Below are 20,785 nucleotides of genomic sequence, written 5' to 3' on the forward strand. Positions count from 1 at the left end.
GGGAAATATGGCCAGTTTGTGAATTACTTGGGGGGGGGGATAACATGAAGTTATCTTTTCTTTCCCCACCTACCCCCCGCCAGCAAAAGAAGCACTGGTGGCTCTAGGAACCAATAGGGTTGGCTTCACACAACTCACTGGATCAATTTGTGGTTAATTTGTAGGTCAGTACTGTATGCTATGTGAATTCAGCTTGGCTGGTCAATTGCTAGTTTAGTGTTGCATGAACCTGCCTAATTGAGTTAATGGAATAAATCAGGATTTAGAGAAGCAGAATGTCCTTATAGGAGCAAAGTCCTGAAGAAGGTCAGTCAGCTCACATGGTTACTGATCACAGTTTTTTTAAAAAAATAATTGATGATCCAGGCTTTAAGACAGGCCTAAATGCTGAGATTGGCCTGGGATCCAAAGCATGAGTCCTTCGGGAATAGAGCGGTATAGAAATTTAACTAAATAAATAAATGAATTTCAGAAAGACCACTTAGGAGTGTTGGGATTTTTCTGCATATTGTCTTTACGTCTACATTTCTTTCTCTGCTGGTTTCTTTTTTCCCAGTTGGGTGGGGACATCGATGTTTGCCATGTGCCAGCCGGAATTCACCCTCCATCCACAGCTCAATGAAGCCCAGGAAAATTCACAGCAGGATGTGGTCTACTGTAACAAAAAGGACTCCCATCCAGACAAGAACCTCAACTTTGTGGATGAGAAGTCCTACGATAGCAATGAAAACTGGAGCCGACCCATATCAAAGATGCTGATGCCAGAGGAATGGGAACAACTGAATGACAATGGGATAAAGAAGGTATCTGAGAATCTGACTGATCTAATATACCAACAGAAAGCAAAGAATTGCTCTAGAGACATTTCTCAGAACCTAAAGTCTGATGACAACTTCCTGGGCTTAGAGGAGGAAAAGGAAGGAGAAGAGGAGGGCATCCGTAGACCACCTGAAGGTGCTGAGGTCAGAAGTCCAGAACAAGAGACCAGACACCAGGTGAAGGTCAAGGAAAGAGGGAATCTGGCCAGCTCCCCTCTAGAAGATGATTATTCCAGCAGTCCTCTAAGTGTTGATAGCCCTGAGACTGGTGGCACCAATGCTTGGAAGATACCTTCTGTCACTGATGAAGACTGGACATGTAATGCTGAGCAGCAAGCCCCCTATGGTGATTTTGACAGCTCTTCCTCTAGTTCTGAGATCATCTCCCCAGTACTGGCAGATGCTTTCAGGACCATGCAGGAGAGGAAGAAGTTGGAGAAACAAAAACATCACGTCCATTTAGTGATGTATCGCCGCCTGGCCTTGCTCCGCTGGATTCGCAGCCTCCAGCAGGAGGTTGCTGACCAGCAAAATCGACTGCAGGAGAGCTTTGACACTATCCTGGACAACCGCAAAGAACTTATTCGACATGTCGAGCAAGACATGGTGCACACTAAAACCCCAACTTAGGGAGAATTGTAAAAAACAGGCCCCCTTCCATCTCTTCATTTCATAGCTTGGCCTTCCAAATAAGGGTCATCACGATCATGGTGTGTTTGCAGTTTGCCCCAGTGAACTTTTCTCATGTTTGCTGTTCCTCCCAGAACACAGAAGGTTATCAGTTAATCATAGACACTCCAAGGAATATTATTTTATGTGGACATGTACTTTTTAAAAAGATATTTTCCAGGGTGCATCGCTTCTGAGTGTGAATATACTGTAAATACTACTTACAGTGAAATGAAATAAGAGATGCAGATGGTACTATGATGAGTAGAGCCTATAATCATGGAGAAAAACCAAAAAATCATGGGCATATAGACTTATAAAATACTTGCTAAGCATCTGAGATGGAAAAAAGCTTGAAGTGGGAACTTTGTGAGTCAGTTATCAAGTCTTGTGCTACTAAGTGGATAGAATGTCAGATGCTTCAAACCATGATACAACTTGCATGGCAAGTTGTATCATGATACAACTTATGATACAGAAGAGGTAGTTCTGTGCCACTATTTCATAACCACCCCAAACTGTCAAATTTCTGTTCCTCCTGGCCATTTCCATACTTTGTCTTATTTATCACCCATGCTAGCTCCATCCTTGTTGCCAGGAACGATGGGTTTTGAGTTGGTTTGCTATCCAAGCTTTCTATCCTAGCTCACTTCCTGCTTCCTGGAGATTACAACTTTTTCAGCCATTAAAGTTTAAACCTATCAGTATGCAAAACAAGAATCTTGAAACCAAAGATCTGGAAGGCTTTAGAATGGGCAGGATTCTTCTCCCCAGCCTTGTATTTGGGTAATCTACATCTGATTCCCTCATCAACTTATCAAAATGGGATGATGCTGAATTGAAGCTGATTTTGTGAACCAATCAACATGTGTCCAGAATGTAACCAACCCACAAATCCAAATTGTATCTCCTGTTCCTCAGCTGATCCTTGATGTATGTTGAACCACTTTACAAGGTTTGGAAGTCAACATATAGTTCTGTGCCTGGGTTGATTTAAGAAAGAGGGACTTGTGTCCTACATTTGGGGCAGTGACCTCTTTAAATTAAAAGCAAAAGCATGTTTCACTTTACTTCCAAATAAACCAAACCTTTCCAAGAGTGTATCCACCTTGGAGACCAAATAAGATTTTAAATAAAACTGCATGTATGTTTCTTTAAATTTAAAAGAAAAAAGCAGTATTGAATATTGTAACTTTCAAACTAACACAGTTGTATGTTAACTTCCAAAAATTCTTTACCCCTGGCTAAAATGAAAGTCTAGTAGCCTCTTGAAGCCTATAAATTTTCGCATAAGTGAAGAAATAATGCAGGTACTACTCAAATTACAACTGTAATGGAGCCTTATGGTTGTAAGGTCTCCTATGTGATTGACCTAATTTTATGACTTTTTTGATGGTCATTAAGTAAATGCTGTGGTTGTTAAGTGAACCCATTATTCATTATGGGCCATTTTTGCCCCAAACCAGAAGTAAATGCCACTTTTTTTGCAAAAACACAGTAAATTGCAGTAACTGCAGGATGCTGCAGATAGGTAAATATGAGCAGCTGCCAAGTGCCTGACATGCAGTCATGTGACTGCATGGGGGGGGCAGCTGTTGGAACTTTAGAACCAATTAGTAACTTTGGGGGTGTTCATTATAACTTTGGTCGCTAAGCAACTGGTTGTAAGTTGAGGACCATAGGGAATTGCCTTCTTACAAGATGCTTTTCCAGCTTCCCAGTTTGGGATTCCACCCAGGAAATCCCAAATTGCAACCCTTCCATCCAATCTTTAGCTTCTTTTTTCTTCAAGATTAACAAGGAAAAAGCTTCATTCTCCCCTAAGTGGCCTTTTTCCCCTTCTCAAAATCTTTTCCCCTTAATCTGTTCATTCTCTTGGAAAAAAGAGACATATATCTCATCCTTGTGCCTCTCAATCGTACTTCCCAATATTAACATCCCACTGCCTTTTTTTTAAACAAGTGTGCTATATTTCCTTGAATTTTATTTTCATAAGAATAATTCCTGTCTTCCACACCCAGAAAGGCTACAGAAATTTAACTAAATGTCTGTCAGATTTATGTGAGTGCAAATAGCTGCTTGCAGAATATTGTTTCCTGCTTGCAAAGCATATATATATATATATATATATATATATATATATATATATATATATATATATATGTATTTGTCTTTGTAAAACACGGTTGACGTTTCACATTTGATGAACAGAATGATGCTTTCTTCAAGCAACTTGGCTCAGCTCTTAACAATACATTGAAGAGATATCTAGTCCTGTGGGTAGCTTTGCAGTAACACACTCAGCTACAAAGTACTGTTTTCTAGTCTATGGTGTTTGGTGAACACAAACTGAGTGACTTGCTATCAAAACCAGGTCCTCTCTTAAGATGAGTTAGAAAGTTTCTGGGAGTGTTTGACATTTTCCAAAATTTCTAAATTAGGGAGTATAATATGAAAATATTTGGCCAGTTGGCCAAACCCAATTTGATTACGTGCTATTTCTTTGGTGTCATAGGATGTGATATTTATGTCAAAGTTAGTATAAAACAACATCCCCCAGTTCTTCAATGTCATCTGCTGACCTCAGTTGGTTCCAGTTACCTTCAAGGCTTATATATTTCACCCAGCATCTTTTGGGTGGAAGTAAAATTCATTATTTAAAATATTTTACATCATGTTTATTTTAATTTTCCTCTCCTGCAGATGATTCCATCAGTAATAGAATCGTAGAATCAAATATACGGATGTACATTTCCAGTGATGGATTTCATGTTGCAGAGGTCCTTCTCAAACTGAAAAAAAAGCTTTAACATTTATGGTTCATCAGTGTAGAGAGACTTGTCTGTTGCTTTTCTATATTTTTTAACAGAAGAAATGTATTACAAAGTATAATATAGGATAATAATGTTAACTGACTTTACTGATTGTAGTATTTGGGTGATTACTGCTGTCACGAGTCCAAATCAGGAGTGATATGCATGCTTTTTGAAAGAATATAAAAATATTTGTATTTGGAGACAAATATTGCATCTTGATTAATAAGCTAGTACCTAAGGTGTTTTGTGGGTAAAAGAAATAAGATTATACAGTGGGAATGCAGAGGACAATGTGTTGGATGTGAAATTTCCATGGATTTTGTTTGTATTGTGTCTAAGCAGATACTATTCAGGTACTCCTCGACTTATGACTGTAATTGAGCTCTTGTTCTCAGTCATATAGTGGGTCACCATGTGAGCATGCCCAATCTTACAACCTTTTGGTGCTGTTCATTAAGCAAGCACTGTGATTGAACAGCAAACACCATGGTTGCTAAGTGAACACTGCAGTCATTAAGCAAACCCATTGTTCATTATGAGATGGTTTTTGCCAGGAATTAGAAATAAACACTGGTTTTCAGCAAAAATGTCACATAACTGGGGATGCTGCAAATGACCATAAATGCAGGCTGGTTGCCAAGTGCCCAAAATGTAGCCATGTGACTGTGGGAGATGTGAGAACGGGACATCAGAACTTTGAATCCGGCTCATAAGTCCATTTTTCAGGGTCCATCATAACTTTGAATGGTCACTAAATGTTTATAAATCAAAGACTACCTGTACTGTAAGGTTTCCTTATTAGGAAAGAAGCTGTTGGGCATACTGATTGCATTTTTTTTACTGTTTTTTACGTTTGAAGATTGAGATTGCTATAATTTAGACAGGGTTCACCCAAACCTCTTCTGTTTGCCTGGCTCGGGAATTCTGGGAGTTCATGCTCACAAGTCTTACAGTTGCCGGGTTTGTAAAAGGCCAGATCCTGTCTCTCTTCTACCACTCTGAATGGCAGGTCTGCAGGCCAAGGAGCATGGTAATTACAGTATTAGAAGATGCTGACCTGCCATCAAGGAGGCTGCTGGTAGAATACTCCTGCCCAGGATGGCTTGGCCCCAACCTTTCCCCCAAGAGTTTGGCTGAGACTCAGATCTGGCAATCTGCCACCTGTCTGCCCCTCAATTCTTAGTTTGTAGGCCGTGCAAAGCTGGTGGTAGGCCAGATTTGACTTGCAGACCATAGTTTGCTGACCCTGGTATAGTAGATGGCACTGGTAAAAGTGAAGGAAAATTTGCATTAATGTCAATATGATTGCTCTAAATTGTTTTCACAGTCCTTCTTACTGGGGAATCCTGGGATAGAGTCAGCCTCTCAGATTTCTACCATAGTGCTTTTCCCAGCTACAATTCCTGGGATTTATTCCTGGAAGCTAGGACCTTTAAATGGTAAAAGTGTTATTAGATTTATGGATGTTGATTGTTTTTTATGTGCAATTATATCTGTGGCTTATTGTTTTTTAATTTAAAATAAAAAGTCTCACTCAGAATTTTGGGGAGTGATGCTGAAGCAGGAAAAGACAATACTTTTCCCTGGAGAGTGAATCTTTCCCACATGCCATTACAGGAGCGCATTAAGAGTTGCAAAATTCCGTTATTTTAATTGTACAATGAAATTAGTGTTGGCCTATATAGCATGGCCTACATACTGTAGCATTGGTTTCTTAGTCTGATCTAACTTGAAGAGCTGGCATACACTCAGCAATCAGCAGGAGCATAGCTAGGCTCACCAGGATCTGCTGTCTTAAGACCTTAGCTGTTGATAGGCCTGTGGTAGAGCAGCATTTCTCAAAGCTAGCTGCGTTAAGACGTGTGGACAGAGTGGGGAATTCTGGGAGTTGAAGTCCACATGTCTTAAAATTGCCAGTTTGAGAAATACTGGTAGAGCAACAGGTGTCTGGGCATCCTGTGACTTCCTGCAGGGAGCTGTCCAAGGTCCTAAGGCTTCTGCCAAAGCTCAGAGCTCATTTGTGTCATTCTCTCTGACCTCAACCAGCCAGGATGCTTTGACCTGGAGCATTCCTGAGGCTGTTTGGGCAGGATTGTGGAGAGTCTAAAATTTACCTTGAGAATGGAAGCCTATTGGGTAGCTTTGGCTCATTATTATCTCTGCAATCTTCACGGGGGAGGGGGGAATCAGAGGAAAGAGTGCTACCTATTACCCCATGAGCTCTTATTGGAAAGGTGGGATATCAATTTGATGATGATGAGGTGGAGGAGGAGGAGGGGGGACCAAAGGACAGAAAATGCCAGGCAATGGTGTTATCAGGTTGAACCTAGCTGGGCTTTAGTAAGCCAAACATAAGGGACTATTAGGGACAAAGTCAGAATCGTGAATTTATAAATGAATTTTCAACCCTTGTTTATTAGTCATTTCACTGAGGCAGAATCATTTGAAATATTTTTTATTGTTTTTTCCAGATTTCTGGCCACCTGCTCTTAGGTCTCCTTTATGAGTTTAGCTACCAACAAATTCCATTTCTTGTTGTTTATCTCCATGATTTCTCTCAGCTACCCATCATCTCCAATCTAGGAGACATTTTCTGACAGTGAGAGCAATTAATCAATGGAATAGTGTGCCTCCTGGGGTTGTGGGTGCTCTGTCACTGGAGGTTTTCAAAAATAGACTGGACAACCATTTGATTAAGATGATGTAAGACTTCTGCCTTGAGCAGGGGTTGGACTAGAAAACCTCTGAGGTCCCTTCCAGCCCCAGTCTATGGTTCTATATCTTCTATACGCCTGGGCAACCCTCCCCCAAATTCTACAATGGGACACTTGTGCAATAAAGACGATGTGAAAACACCACTAATGTATAAAATGCTGATATTAGACTCTAAGCCAAAAAAAACTCGGCAACATTTAAGTTACGTGGAATTCAACTCCCAGAATTCCCCAGCCAGCATTCACACATCTTAAAGTTACCATGTTTAAAAAACACTACTCTAAACCTTAAATTCACTAAGCCCTTCTGTCTCAAAAGCAGCCTGCTGTTGAATGCATTGCCTTATCTATCAATGACTACAAGTAATAGAGGATATTTTATAATTTAATAGAGATCAGTGTTAAAAAAGACAATTCTTCTAGTATGCTTAATTTAAAAGAAACAAAGACAATATTACCAGAGGATGGAACTATTTTTTGAATCCACATAAAGTTTGAAAATAATATAAGGAAATAAATATTTTTCACTCGTGCTACTGTTTTTATTGTTTTCTGGCATTTACGGCTTTTAATACTTTAAATAACCATGATCCAACCAGAGATAGGGCTGATTGAAAATATAATATGCAGTGCGGTTACTGCCAAAGCTTTTAACATTTGGAAAGGATTTTAGGATAGTTTAGAAACAACCCATCTAAAATGGCAGCAAAAGAAAAAAAAGAGAGGAAAAAGAAAAGGGCTTTATTCTCTGCTTTAAATAATGTTATAATGTATTTCCTGTGAATGCTATTGCACAATATTTAATTCTAAAACATTGCCAGATCACTGTTTTTGTTTCTAAAGGCAATGTTGATAAAAACGGTTGATATAATGATACCTACCAGGAAGAAAACGTATGCTAATTGGAAATAGATTAACTTCTCCAAAATAACACAGTGCTAAAAATCTACCTGGCATTTTCTCAGATGTTTTCTTTCCCTGCCAAAAAAAGGTTATTTATTTTTATCTTCTGCTTGGAGCACCTGAACATTCCTTTAGAATGTCCCTTAGTGATGCTTTTGAGTTTAATTTATTGTTGAAGGTGGAAAAGGAAATGCTATCAGAAAGACACTTCCGTTCTGCCATTGGGATAGAATTTGTGGCCAAAGCATTTGGCAAATCCACTCTCAGAAATCTGTGAGGCTCTCACCACCAATACAGAGTCATTGACTTACAACCATTCATTTAGTGACTGTTCGAAGTTACAAAGACACTGAAAAAGTGACTTATGACTGTTTTTCATACTTACAACCATTGCAGCATCCCTGTGGTCACATGTTCAAAATTCTGATGCTTGGCAACTGACATAAATTTATGATGGTTGCAGAGTCCTAGGTTCATATGATCAGCTTTTGCAACCTTCTAACAAGCAAAGATTTGTGCTTAGATTGTAAGCCGCCCTGAGTCTTCGGAGAAGGGTGGGATATAAATGGGATTAAAATAAATAAAATAAAATAAATAAAGTCAATGGGGAAGCCAGATTCACTTAACAACTGTGTTACTAACTTAACAAACTGTAATGGCTCTCTTAACAATGGTGGCAAGAAAGGTCGTACAATGAGGCAAAACCCACTTAACAAATGTCTTGCTTAGCAATGAAAATTTTGGGCTCAATTGTGGTCGTAAGCCGAGGATTACCTGTATATGTGTACCCAATTCTAGTCCTTAAGAGCATGTATTGTATTACTCAGTTCAATTCCAGCCAATCTTTCCCAGTTATTTCTCCATCTTCTTTATCTGATCTCGCTCCACTCCTGATTTAGAATCTCCGTCAGTCTGACAAGAACTTCAGATGTTAGAAAGAGAAAGCTCTTATTAGATCTTCACTACCTATGATGTATGCCTACTTCCCCCCCACCAATACAAACCTAGACATCCTTAAAATATTGATGGTGCTGATTATTGGGGGGCCACCTCTCTGTTACTCTATAAACCTTCAAAGCTGCCCATCCTTTCCATCTTGAAAAAAGCCAGTGGGCAAAATCTACTTTCCTGGTGCCTCTCCTTGACTTGAGTGGGACTGATGGAAGCCAGAGGGTTGGAGAGCACAAGAGGGAGGATTGGACAATAAAGATAGGACACACAGGCCCAGTCTTTGTCACTTGATCTCTAAATAACTGTCTTGACATAACATCTTTGTTATCTGAACCATGGTTCATTCAACCCAGTTTTCTGGGTTTTCGCGACGCACTGAACCAATAACTAGCCACATGAACTGAGTTTGTACCTGCCATTAGCTAAAGGGTAATAGCTGAGCATTCCTTTAGAATGTCCCTTAGTGCTGCTCTTTATTTTAATGTATTGGTGGACATGGAAAAGGAAGTGCTATGACTGATGCTGTTTGTTTGGATCCTCCGTCCTATTATCCTATTATTGTGATGGACTCTTCAATTAGATTGGAGGGAATTAATAAGATGGGGCTTAGCTTAGAGTCCTTGCACTGTAGAAAGTGGCACAGGGCTGACCTCCCCCAGAATCTTTGGAGTCTTATCTGACTTTTCCCAAGGGAATGCAGTTAATCTGGTGAGATTCTTGTAATATAGGTGACCAACAATAAAGCTTCTGCTTAAGACTATTCACAAGGGGCTCTGGTTGTTTGCACCTGACAATTATGAATATTTTTTTTTTAAAAAAAACAAGTATTCCCCTTGTGAGTGAATCAATCTGAGTGGGGAAAGCTATTAGAAGACTAAAAGGTGGATGGTGGACAGCTTCTGAAGAGAGTTGCAGCAGTAGATTAAATTCTTCAGATTCTCTGACTGTCAGTTCCCTGGGGCTGTTTGTTGGTTAACAGGTATAGAAGAGCTAGAGGACAAAAGAGAGCTATAAATACCTGTGACTTGAAACTGAGTCTGCCAGAGGTGTTGCCATGATTAAATTGGCTATTGAACCCTCTTTGGGACTTTCTCTTCCTCCCCCCTCCCCCCTTCAGCCAGGGAGATTCAAGGTTGTTCAAGCCAGCAACACAATTTATATTTGGGCAATTAGGAAATAAACCTGGTGGGTAGAATGTCAGTTTTTTAAAAAACAACTGAGTGAGTCGATTCCCACAGTTCTCATTTCTTTTTGGAAAACAGGAGGATTTAGTTCTGAAATTGTGTGCATGAGAGAGAGAGAAGATGGATGGGTGGGTGGGTGGTTATAATATAGTGTTTTCATTACAGATATGTATCTTGTTGAAAAAGTATCTTTTCTTCCAATTTGGCATCCTCTCAGCAAAAACACTCAAGAAAAGAGGAATGTCAAAGTAGACATTTTATGAGGAGCACTAAATTTCACGAGGAGCACAGGAAGCCTAAATTAATTTACCTCCGAGGTTACATGTATGTGAAGTGAATGTTGACCGCAATGTTGTGGGTATTTGTGGGGTTGGGGGTGTCATTTTTCCTTCCTGGTTTTCTACTGTTTGCATTTCTTTGGCTGTTTTTAATGCTGTTGGCCACCCAGTGGGCAGCTATGTAAACTGAATCCATTAAATAAGCAAACTGTGCCAGTAGTAGATTCTCCATTTTTTCAGATGTGCTGGACTAGATTGGCTATGCTGTCTGGGAATGATGAGATGTGCAGTGACACATATTCAGACCATCAATAAAAAAAGCCACAGTGACATTAAAATGATGGGACATCCATCATGGTGTCACTGTTCAAAGAACTCTGTGTTATTTGCAGTTTCATGTCATGTATCATAAAAAATATGAAAGTTGCCTCTATAACATGAATATTGACTTTGCCCCACATGCATGTGGAGATCCCCTAATGGTGGCCTTTTGAGGTAGACCAGGCTAGGAAAGCAAAAGCTAATACTATTACAGGCAGTCCTCAACTTATGACCACAACTGAGCCCAAAATTTCTGTTCTTAAGTGAGATATTTGTTGTTAGTTTTGTCTCATTTTATGACTTTAGTTGTTAAGTGAATCACAGCAGCTGATAAGTTAGTAACCCGATTGTTAACTGAACCCTGCTTCCCCACTGACTTTGCTTGTCAGAAAGCCGCAAAAGGTGATCACATGACCTTGGGACACAGCAACGGTCATAAATATTAACCAGTTGCCAAGCATCACATGATCATGGGGATGTTGCAAAGGTCATAACAGTGAAAAAATGTTCATAAGTCACATTTTTCAGCCGTTGTAACTTTGAACGGTCACTAAACTAACTGTTGTAAGTCGCGGACTACCTGTATAAGGTTGCGAATTCCCATCGCCCAGTACGCTCACACAGAGAAGGCCTCCTCAGGGTACCGTCGGCTAGACAATGTTGGCTGGCGAACCCCAGGGGAAGGGCCTTCTCTGTGGGAGCGCCAGTCCTATGGAATCAGCTCCCCCCTGAGCTTTGGATGGCCCAAGATCTCCGGTCCTTTCGCCGCGGCCTCAAAACACTCCTTTTCCACCTGGCTGACCTGGACTGACAGGCATTTTAATTATGTTTACAATTTTTAATTTATTTTTAATTTTAATTTATTGCACAGATGACTTTAATTTTAATTTTATCTTAATTTCTGTTATATGTTATTGTTGTTAGCCGCCCTGAGTCCTTCGGGAGATAGGGTGGGATATAAGTCCCATAAATAAATAAATAAATAAATAAATAAATAAATAAATAAATAAATAAATAATAAGGTTGCATTAAAAGAATCTTGAAAGTCTGAATGCAATTTCCTTTTCTCTGCCATTCTCCTAAAAAGAAATAAAGAGGGTCACATCTGAGACACTTCCTCAAATTACATTTCTGCCCTGGACTCAGATCTAACCATTGACTTAATTGCAGTACTTCCTCTAAGTTATTCCTGTGGCCTATTAGATCATCTTGGAAGCCACTGAAAGAGTGAAGAGATCTATCTCAGAAAAGGGAGATATTTGGCAGTTGACTTCTGACTCTTTTAGCACAGTAGAAGATAACATTACAGCCTCAACCTTTTATTTTTACACAATTATATATATACTAACCATTTCTATAACAACCAATCTATCTAATCAGCAAAACCAAAATCAAAGTTTCATTTTTTTCCATCACAAGCACAAAATCCAGAAATAGTTTCCAAATGGGCACAAAATTAGATATGTTTTTTTTTCTTTGAATAAAGCAATCAATTTTACCAATTTTTTTCTTGCTGAGGGAAATAATATATATATTTCTGTTGACAATTATTAATCTTTATAAAATATCATCATTTTTATTAACAAAATTTACTATACTGTCTCAGAGTCTTTCATCTTAAAAGGAACAAATTCTTTTTCTACATCCATTTTAAAACACTAAACTTTTCCTTAAGAAAAAAAGACCTCCTTTTTTTCTTTTTCCCCTTCTACCCCACACTTTGTCCTTTTCCTCCTAGTTTCACATTGTTTTCATTTTCTTTGTATTTTATGTTCTGATAAACTAATAATTCTGAAAACAAGAAAACTGAGATAATTGTTTTCTTGATAACGAAACATACCAGTCTCTGCCACCATCTATACCGCAGAGTGGGTCTGAACCTTTGCCCTTGGTCCCTGCTCACCAGCATATGACAAAGATCTGCCAATATATTTCCTTACTCTCTGATCATCTGCCCTGAACTGATAGACATAATCTAATCCTTGGATTCAGATCCCACCTTTCTTTTAATAAGTCAGAGTGGCATACACCACGCTCTTCTTTTCACCCACAACGACACTGTGAGATAGACTAGGCCAGTGATGGCGAACCTTTTAGAGACCGAGTACCCAAACTGCAACCCAAAACCCACATATGTATGCTCGGGTGCCAGGTGGGTGTGGCCCATTGGGTGGGCGTGGCCCATTGGGTGGGCGTAGCTGCAGTGGTAATGGCAGACTGGGTGGGACTAAAAAGTTCAATCAATCAATTCCAACTTTGCGAGATTCTTTTTTTCCCCCGCGAGAAGTTGAGATTGATTGACTGAACCTTTTTTTTTTTGCACATGGCGGCGGAGGCCTAAAGTGAAAAGGTTTTATAAAACCCAGCTGAAGGCCTAGGATTGGGGCGACGGCACGTGTGCCCACAGAGAGGGTTCTGCGTGCCAACGGTTTGCCACCACGGGACTAGGCTGAAAGAGTATTGGCTCTAAGTCTCCCAAAGAGCTGCCATGGCCGAGAGAGAAATGGAACCTGGGTCTCTCCACTCTTGGCCCAGTATCTTCATCACTGAGCCATGTTGGTCCTTGGGCTAGAACAGGGGTAGGCATCCTTGGCTCTTTTATGACTCGTGGACTTCAACTCCCAGAATTCCTGAGCCAGCTGACTCAGGAATTCTGGGAGTTGTCCACGAGTCATAAAAGAGCCAAGGTTGCCTACCCCTGGGCTAGAGGCAGGGTCTTATTCAAGGTCACGCAGGGAGCTTGGACTTGAAACTGATTCTCCCCACTCCTACCGGTAGTCTGTCAGCCCTACAAGGTAGTCCAGATCAAGAACCGGCCTATTTTTATTAGAATGGCTAAAGAAACAGAATATTGCAAGTCTGAATGTATTCCCTTCCTTCCTCTTTTATCTTCATGCAAATTAGGGGAGTACCTGCTTTAGGTGTTTTCTTAAACCCCCCCCCCCCCCGTCTTCATAATGACTTAAGTGACGTTTATCTGATCATTGCCTTTGTAATGGGCCTTCCGGCTCTCCATCAAGAACATCTTCTATAAGCTACATAGACCAACATCTTCACCAATGCATCATCCTAGAATATTTGTGGTTTGCCTCTGCAGGATTACAGGATTACAGAGTTTTGACAGAGAGAGAGAGAAGAGAGAGAGAGATGATGGATAGATAGATAGAGGGGGGGCACCTTGCTTCTCTTTCATCTCAGGTTCAGTCATTCTTGCTGCATTCTCATCATTTTGGAAGAAATCCCATTGAAATCATTGGTCTTGATTCTACAGAAAAAGCTACAGTTTGTTCTGGAGAGCTTCCATGAATCTGTTCCAGGTTGAAAAGATGGTTAGGTTCTTTGTCACAATCTAACCAATCTATTCCAATATCTTATTTCAGCTTTTCCTCAAATTGTGTTGCTAGGTGGGGATTATAGGATTTGAAGATCAAGACCCTCTGGGGGGCTCCAGCTAAAAAAAAGTTGATCTAATTTGGTCAGTGGATTGTTTTACTTTTTATTGTTCTTGGGCTGAGAGTGTCTGGGATAAAGTTAGATTAGATATGGATCTCATCCAGGGCTTGATTTCTCCTTGAGGAGAAGAATGGGATCATTTTGCTGGCTTCACTCACACATTCAACTCACGTACTTGCTTCCAATGCAAATATTACCAGGGAATTCTGGATATTTTCTCAAGCCGCTAAAGAATAACTTGGCACCTCTTCTATTAAAGTTGTGACTGTCATGATAAGCAACCCCTTGGCTTCCAAGAATAAGATTGAATGTCTGTCTGTTTGTGTTTGGAGGAAGATTCCAGGAAAGGGGGAATAAAGGGTGCGTTAGGGACATTGTTAAAACTTTATTCAGATGAACATTGTTTATACAAGTTTACCTATGATGGGTTTCCAGCCACAAATATATAGCATCTTTCCTGATCAAACCAATGATTATCCAGTCTAACATTTCAAACAACTATGGTGGACCACATTCTGTAGGTAGGACATCTGGAGAAAAGGTTCCTGCCAGCCTCCCATGGTGAGGCCCACACAGGGCCAGGGGTGTTCATAGGGGAATGTCAAAAAGTCAAGATGGCAGCCTTAGCTACCATTTTGAATGTTTACCTCCTGCAGGCATCCCTACCCAGAACAAACTGCCAATGCTGGCTAGCCTCAGGAGCTGTGCTGTTGTATATATAATCATATATGTTGTTGTATATGTAATGAGCCCGCCTAAGTGGACCCAGACCAAAAAAGTTGAGGACTACATGTGTGTGTGTGTGTGTGTGTGTGTGTGTGTGTGTGTGTGTATGTATGTATGTATGTATGTATGTATGTATGTATGTAATCAGCCCACCTAGGTAGATCAGACCAAGAAATCAACTCCATAGGAAACCTAAAACTGCTTTTATTGAGATTGGCTGTAATAACAGAATCTTGCAAATGTGATTGTGTTGTATTTCCTCCACCTCCTTATGGTTCAGTGAATTAGGGAGGTGTCTGTCTTCCAAATGTGATCTGCATATTCTGGATTCTTACCCTTTGTCAGCAGAACTTGCTTTCTTCCAACAAAGTCATCCTCCTTATTCTCTAGAGTAACATTGCTCAACTTTGGCAACTTGAAGATGTGTGAACTTCAACTCCAGAATTCCTCAGACAGCAATGCTGGCTGGAGAAATCTGGGTGTTGAAGTCCACATATCTTAAACTTGTCAAGATTGTGAAAGACTGTATTAAATTAATGCAGTCATCCCACCATGGATTTAAACAGTTTTTCTTGTCGAAATATATACCTTTGTAAAGCTCAGGAGCTGTCCTCAAAACCTTTGGGCAAGGTGGGGAAGAAGCAGGTAGTGCTTCAGCCTGCAGACCAGCTGATACATTTGTTCTCCATCTCAATAAGCCAGTTTGGTCTAATGGTTAAACGGCCAGGCTAGAAGCCAGGAGATGGTGAGTTCTAGTCCTGCCTTAGGCATGACAGCTAACTGGTTGACTTTGGGCCAGTCAGCCAGTCAATCTCTCTCTCAGCCCAACCCACCTCACAGGGTTGTTGCTGTGGGGAAAATTGAGGAGGAAGTAATATTAGATATGTCTGCTGCCTTGAGTTGTTTATAAACAAAATAAAGGGAAATGAGAGGAAGAGACCCCTCCAAGGGAATCCCAGGGCACTTAGAAAACATCTTGCAAGAAGTCAATGGCAAACTATTTGCATACTTTTGCCTAAGAAAATTGCACAAATGTGTCCATGAAGTCAGCAGGACTTAAGCTTGACTTTGCCTTTTAATCCCCAATGAAAAGATCATATGGTTGTGAATTATGGGAATTAGACTCTATGACATTTATAGCAGGGGTCCCCAACCGGGAAGTCCACGGACTGGCACTGGGCCGTGGTAAGCCAGAAATCGGGCTGCGCAAGCAAACAAAGCCGCATCTGCGGGATGCAGGCAGTACATGAAACAGGCCCCCTCCGGTCCACAGGAAAAAAACTTTCCACAGAACCAGTCCCTGGTGCTCAAAAGGTTGGGGACCTCTGATTTATAGGGTGACAGGCTGGAGAAGGGAAGGCCAAGATTGCTTCTCCTTGACATCTGAAGCTCTCCTTGACATCTGAAGCCTTAGCCCCTCTTTGAGAGCAGTCCAAAGCGTTTTTATTATCTTTTTTCCCTTGCCTACATTATAATGGGTAAGACACTGAGCATTTAACAAGGCCACAGTATCTGATGAAAACACAGTTTGAGCCTGCTTTCTTTAATGATTCTGTTTGAAATGCTGTCACGTGTGGCGAAAAACGCCTCGGGTGGGAGAATATTAAGTAAAAGCAGTTCATTTGGAAACACAGAATGGTGAGTGTGTGTGATTTGTTTTCATTGACATTCAGATGGGAGAGGACCTTTGGAAAATTGGCTTTTGGTATCACACAGTGAATAAGATACTAGGGGTTTTTTTCTCCTGCTACTGGCTCAACAGTTAATATTTTAATTTTTTTTTACTTCTATTTTGTTCTCTTTCCCTTTTCTACTGCTGGGATGAGCTAACAATTCTGCAGGATACAGGTAGTCCTCGATTTATGACCACAACTGAGCCCAACATTTCTGTTGCTAAGTGAGACATTTGTTAAGTGAATTTTGCCCCATTTTATGACCTTTCGAGCCACGGCTGTTAAGTGAATCACTGCAGTTATAAAGTTAGTAACCTAGTTAAGTGAATCTAGCTTCCCCATTGACTTTGCTTGTCAAAAGGTTGTAAAAGGTGATCACATGACCCCAGCACACTGCAGCCGTCATAAATATGAGTCAGTTGCCAAGTGTCTGAATTTTGATCACGTGACCATGGGGAAGCTGCAAAAGTCATAAGTGTGAAAATGGTTACAACTCACTTTTTTCAATGCCATTATAACTTTGAACGGCCATTAAATGAACTGATGGAAGTTGAGGACTACCTGTACTTGTGAGAAAGGCAGATGGGTTCTGAGGAAAAGTGTCACCAAAAATTCTTGGAAATGAATGTCCCTTTCTTCCTAAAATACATGCTTGGTGTGACTGACTGTCCTAACACAGCCTGTGAATTAAAAAAAAACAATAACAGTAAAACATTGGTAAAAATACTCCAGACTATTGAAACAAGCAATATTCTCACCCTGCTTGTTGGGACAGCAGAGATGAGCAAGATGTATCACTGAGTGATAAAAAATTAAACACTACATGCTTTTGAACAGCAAGAACACCAACCTAGCGAGACAGCCACAGAGTTCATCTCAGCGTTGAGGCAGGCATCTCATCTTTGTCAGTTCACAGACTTGGAAGAAACACTTCGTGATTGTCTTGTCTGTGGACTCAGGAGTAGAGAGCTCCAACAAAAACTTTTCGCGAAGGAGACTCTCGCTCCAAGAAGCATTGAAAGAGGTTATGGCAGACAAAGCCCCCGGCGGGGCCATAAAGGCGTTGTGGCTTGCCAAAAGCACACCACACAAAGAAGACATCCACCACAAGGACCCCGAGCAACAAGAAGATGTCAACTCTTACCATGAAGTTGACAAGATTCAATGACACCAAGACAAGGAGCAGAGACCCCCTTACAAGGCAGTTTCCTTCCTTCGATTTTTGAGCTGTGGCGGCTGTCACCAACGAGCGGACTGCAGATTCAGGACAGCCATGTGTTGGGCCTGCGGGAAGTCCAGCCACATCACAGCCATCTGTAGAGGTCGCCAGAAGGACCGCCAATCGGATGAGTCGTTCAGGAGAGGTATCAGGGTCCCGGGGCTGCATAGAGTAGGGTTCTGCTCCAGCTTCAGGAGTGTCTACCGCATGGGAGCTCGCCGCCCCCTTAAACAAAAACTTTGAGTACAAGTCGAGCTGCAAAGCGTTCCTTGCAGGATGGAACTGGACACTGGTTTAGCTGTATCCATTATTTCCCTTGAGACTTTTTGGTTTGTGTGCAGCCGCAGCAAGAGATGGGCCGAGTTTTGGCTGTCTGATATTAGTCTAACTGACTTCCAGAATTCCCGAGCAGCCACTTTGGTTGTAAAATTCAAGGGGTTTTGGGGGGGCCTAGATGTCATTGTGGTGGATGGCCAGAGAACAAGCCTTATTGGGCTTGATTGGTTTGATGCACTGGGCATTCAAGTAACCGGAATCCACCGGACACAAGTGGCGAACTTGGCGTCAGTATGCAAGGAATTCGCAGATGTTTTTGACACAAGCCTGGGAGAATACAAGGGCTCTTCGATAGCCTTTAAGCTTGATCCTTCTATAACACCAATTAGGATTAAGCCCCATCATGTGCCTTTTGCACTGAAACACAAAATTGATGCAGAGCTGGACAAGCTAGTCAGTCGGGGTACTACAGCCTGTAGATGGGGGAGAGTGGGAAACTCCCATTGTTACACCACTTAAGGCCAATGGGGAGATCAGGATTTGCGCTGATTACAAGTGCACCATTAACCGGGCACTGCAGCAGCACATGTACCCAGTGCCACTCGTTAGCCACATTTTGGCATCACTGCAAGGGGTTACTGTGTTAAGTTAGATTTGGCACAGGCCTATCAGCAGTTACCAGTTGATGAGGCCACAGCGGCCGCACAAACAATTGTGACACATAGGGGGGCTTTTAGGGTCAAGCACCTCCAATTCGGGGTTAGCGTAGCCCCAAGAATCTTCCAAGGAGTCATGGAGCGTACAATCAAGGGTATTCTGGGGGTCTGCCCCTATTTTGATGATGTACTCATCTCCAGAGAGTCCACAGAGGTCCTGGCAAGGCAGCTCAAGGCCGTTCTTCAGCGGTTCCACACAGCAGGACTCAAGCTGAAGAAGGACAAATGTAAAATTGGGGTCCCTTCCACAGAATTCCTGGGGTTCTGTATTAATGCTGAAGGCATCCATCCTGCAGAGTCCAAGCTGAAGCCAATTCAACTGGCACCAAGGCCAAGATATAAAGGAGAGCTTCAGGCATTCCTGGGTCTCCTGAATTTTTAACATGCATTCCTTCCTAACAAGGCCGCAGTAGCAGAGCTGTTACACTGGCTCTTAGATAAGAACACCCCGTGAAAGTGGACCAAGGTCCAGGAAAACAGTTTTAAGGCAGTAAAATCACTAATGTCCTCCAATTCAGTGCTCACACACTTTAATGAAAACTTACCAGTTTGTATTGCGTGTGACACATCCCCTTATGGGGTTGGGGCTGTACCAAGCCATTTGTCAGATGATGGGACTCAGTTCCCTATTGCTTAGTATTCAAAGACCTTGTCCTCGGCTGAGTGCAATTACGCTCAGATTGACAAAGAAGCTTTGGCCATTGTGGCTGGGATTAAAAAATTCCACGATTATTTGTACAGCCACAAATTCACGGTCTTCACTGACCACAAGCCATTGCTGGGGTTATTTACCTCAGACAGACAGATGCCTCAAATACTTTCCCCCAGAATGTTGAGGTGGTGCATTTTTATGTCAGCCTACAGCTACAGGCTGGTTCACAAACCCGGCAAACACGGCAAACACGCAGACAGTCTTAGCTGGTTGCCATTGCCACACATGGAGCCAGATCCGGCTCCAGCCACTCACATCTTGTCAATTCAAGATTTGCCTGAACTTCCCCTTCATGCTGGGGATGTGGCTGCAGAAACGGCCGCAGACAAAATTTTAAGCAGGGTGCTGTCCTGGGTTCACACCAGAGGGCTGGAAAATAGCCTGGGACCAGAGTTCCAGAGCTATTACAAACGTAGACTCAAGCTTTCAGCTCATAAAGCTTGCATTCTATGGGAGAACAGGGTTATTGTCCTCAGTTCATTAAGGCACCATGTGCTTCAGTCTGCATGAGGGCCATCCGGGTATTGTCTGGATGAAGGCACTGGCACGGAGCTACCTTTGGTGGCCAGGGTTAGATAAGGCTATCGAGGCCCAAGTACACAGGTGTTACACGTGTCAACAGTCCAGACCAGAGATGCCGCAGGCCCCTGTCCACTGATGGGAGGAGACTCATACACCGTGGTCAAGGATTCACATTGCTGGGCCCTTTCCGGGACAGCTGTTTTTGATAGTGGTCGACAGCCACTCTAAATGGTTGGAAGTAATTCCTATACCCACTATGACTACTGCTAGGACCATCCAGGTGCTTAGGAAGCTTTTTGCTAGACATGGGTTGCTGGATGTCTTAGTCTCGGACAATGGGGCCCAGTTCACAGCATCTGAATTTCAGGCCTTCTTGAGGGCCAACCTTATAAGGCATGCAATGTCAGCTCCTTTTCACCCCTTGACTAACAGGCAGGCTGAACGCATGGTGCATATAACGAAAGAGTCGCTAAAGTGCATTGTTTCAGGGGATTGGCACCATAGACTGGCTGATTTCTTGCTATGCCAGCACAGTACACCATGGATGGCAATGGGCAAAAGCCCAGCAGAACTCCGCTGGGGAAGACGACTCATCACAAAACTGGACAGGTTACACCCTGACCTAGTAGCAGCAGACACCACATGTCCAAAGGCACCAAGGGGGTTGCAAGTGGGTGATGGGGTGTGGGCCCGGAACTATGGGCATGGGAATTTGTGGTTGCCTGGTAAAATTGATCAGCTGCAGTGGTGTTTTGCTGAACAGTCACTAAGCGAGGACTCCACAGAGGGTCCGCAACAACAGCTAGCAGCCGGCAGCCTAACTGAGCAGTTCGC

The 20,785-nt window shown here is 41.9% G+C and overlaps 1 protein-coding gene across 1 annotated transcript; it reads left to right on the top strand.

Moving 5' to 3' along the window:
* Window positions 1-572: 572 nt before the first annotated feature.
* On the top strand, window positions 573-1,448 carry LOC310644257 (UPF0500 protein C1orf216 homolog; the record flags this gene model as incomplete). Its single annotated transcript, XM_083369091.1, has 1 exon — window positions 573-1,448. One exon carries the CDS (start codon window positions 573-575, stop codon window positions 1,446-1,448), a length of 876 nt encoding a protein of 291 aa, XP_083225217.1.
* Between the last annotated feature and the right edge of the window lie 19,337 nt (window positions 1,449-20,785).

This window comes from Vipera ursinii (assembly GCF_947247035.1).
Source record: "Vipera ursinii genome assembly, chromosome: 9".
Taxonomy (NCBI): domain Eukaryota; kingdom Metazoa; phylum Chordata; class Lepidosauria; order Squamata; family Viperidae; genus Vipera; species Vipera ursinii.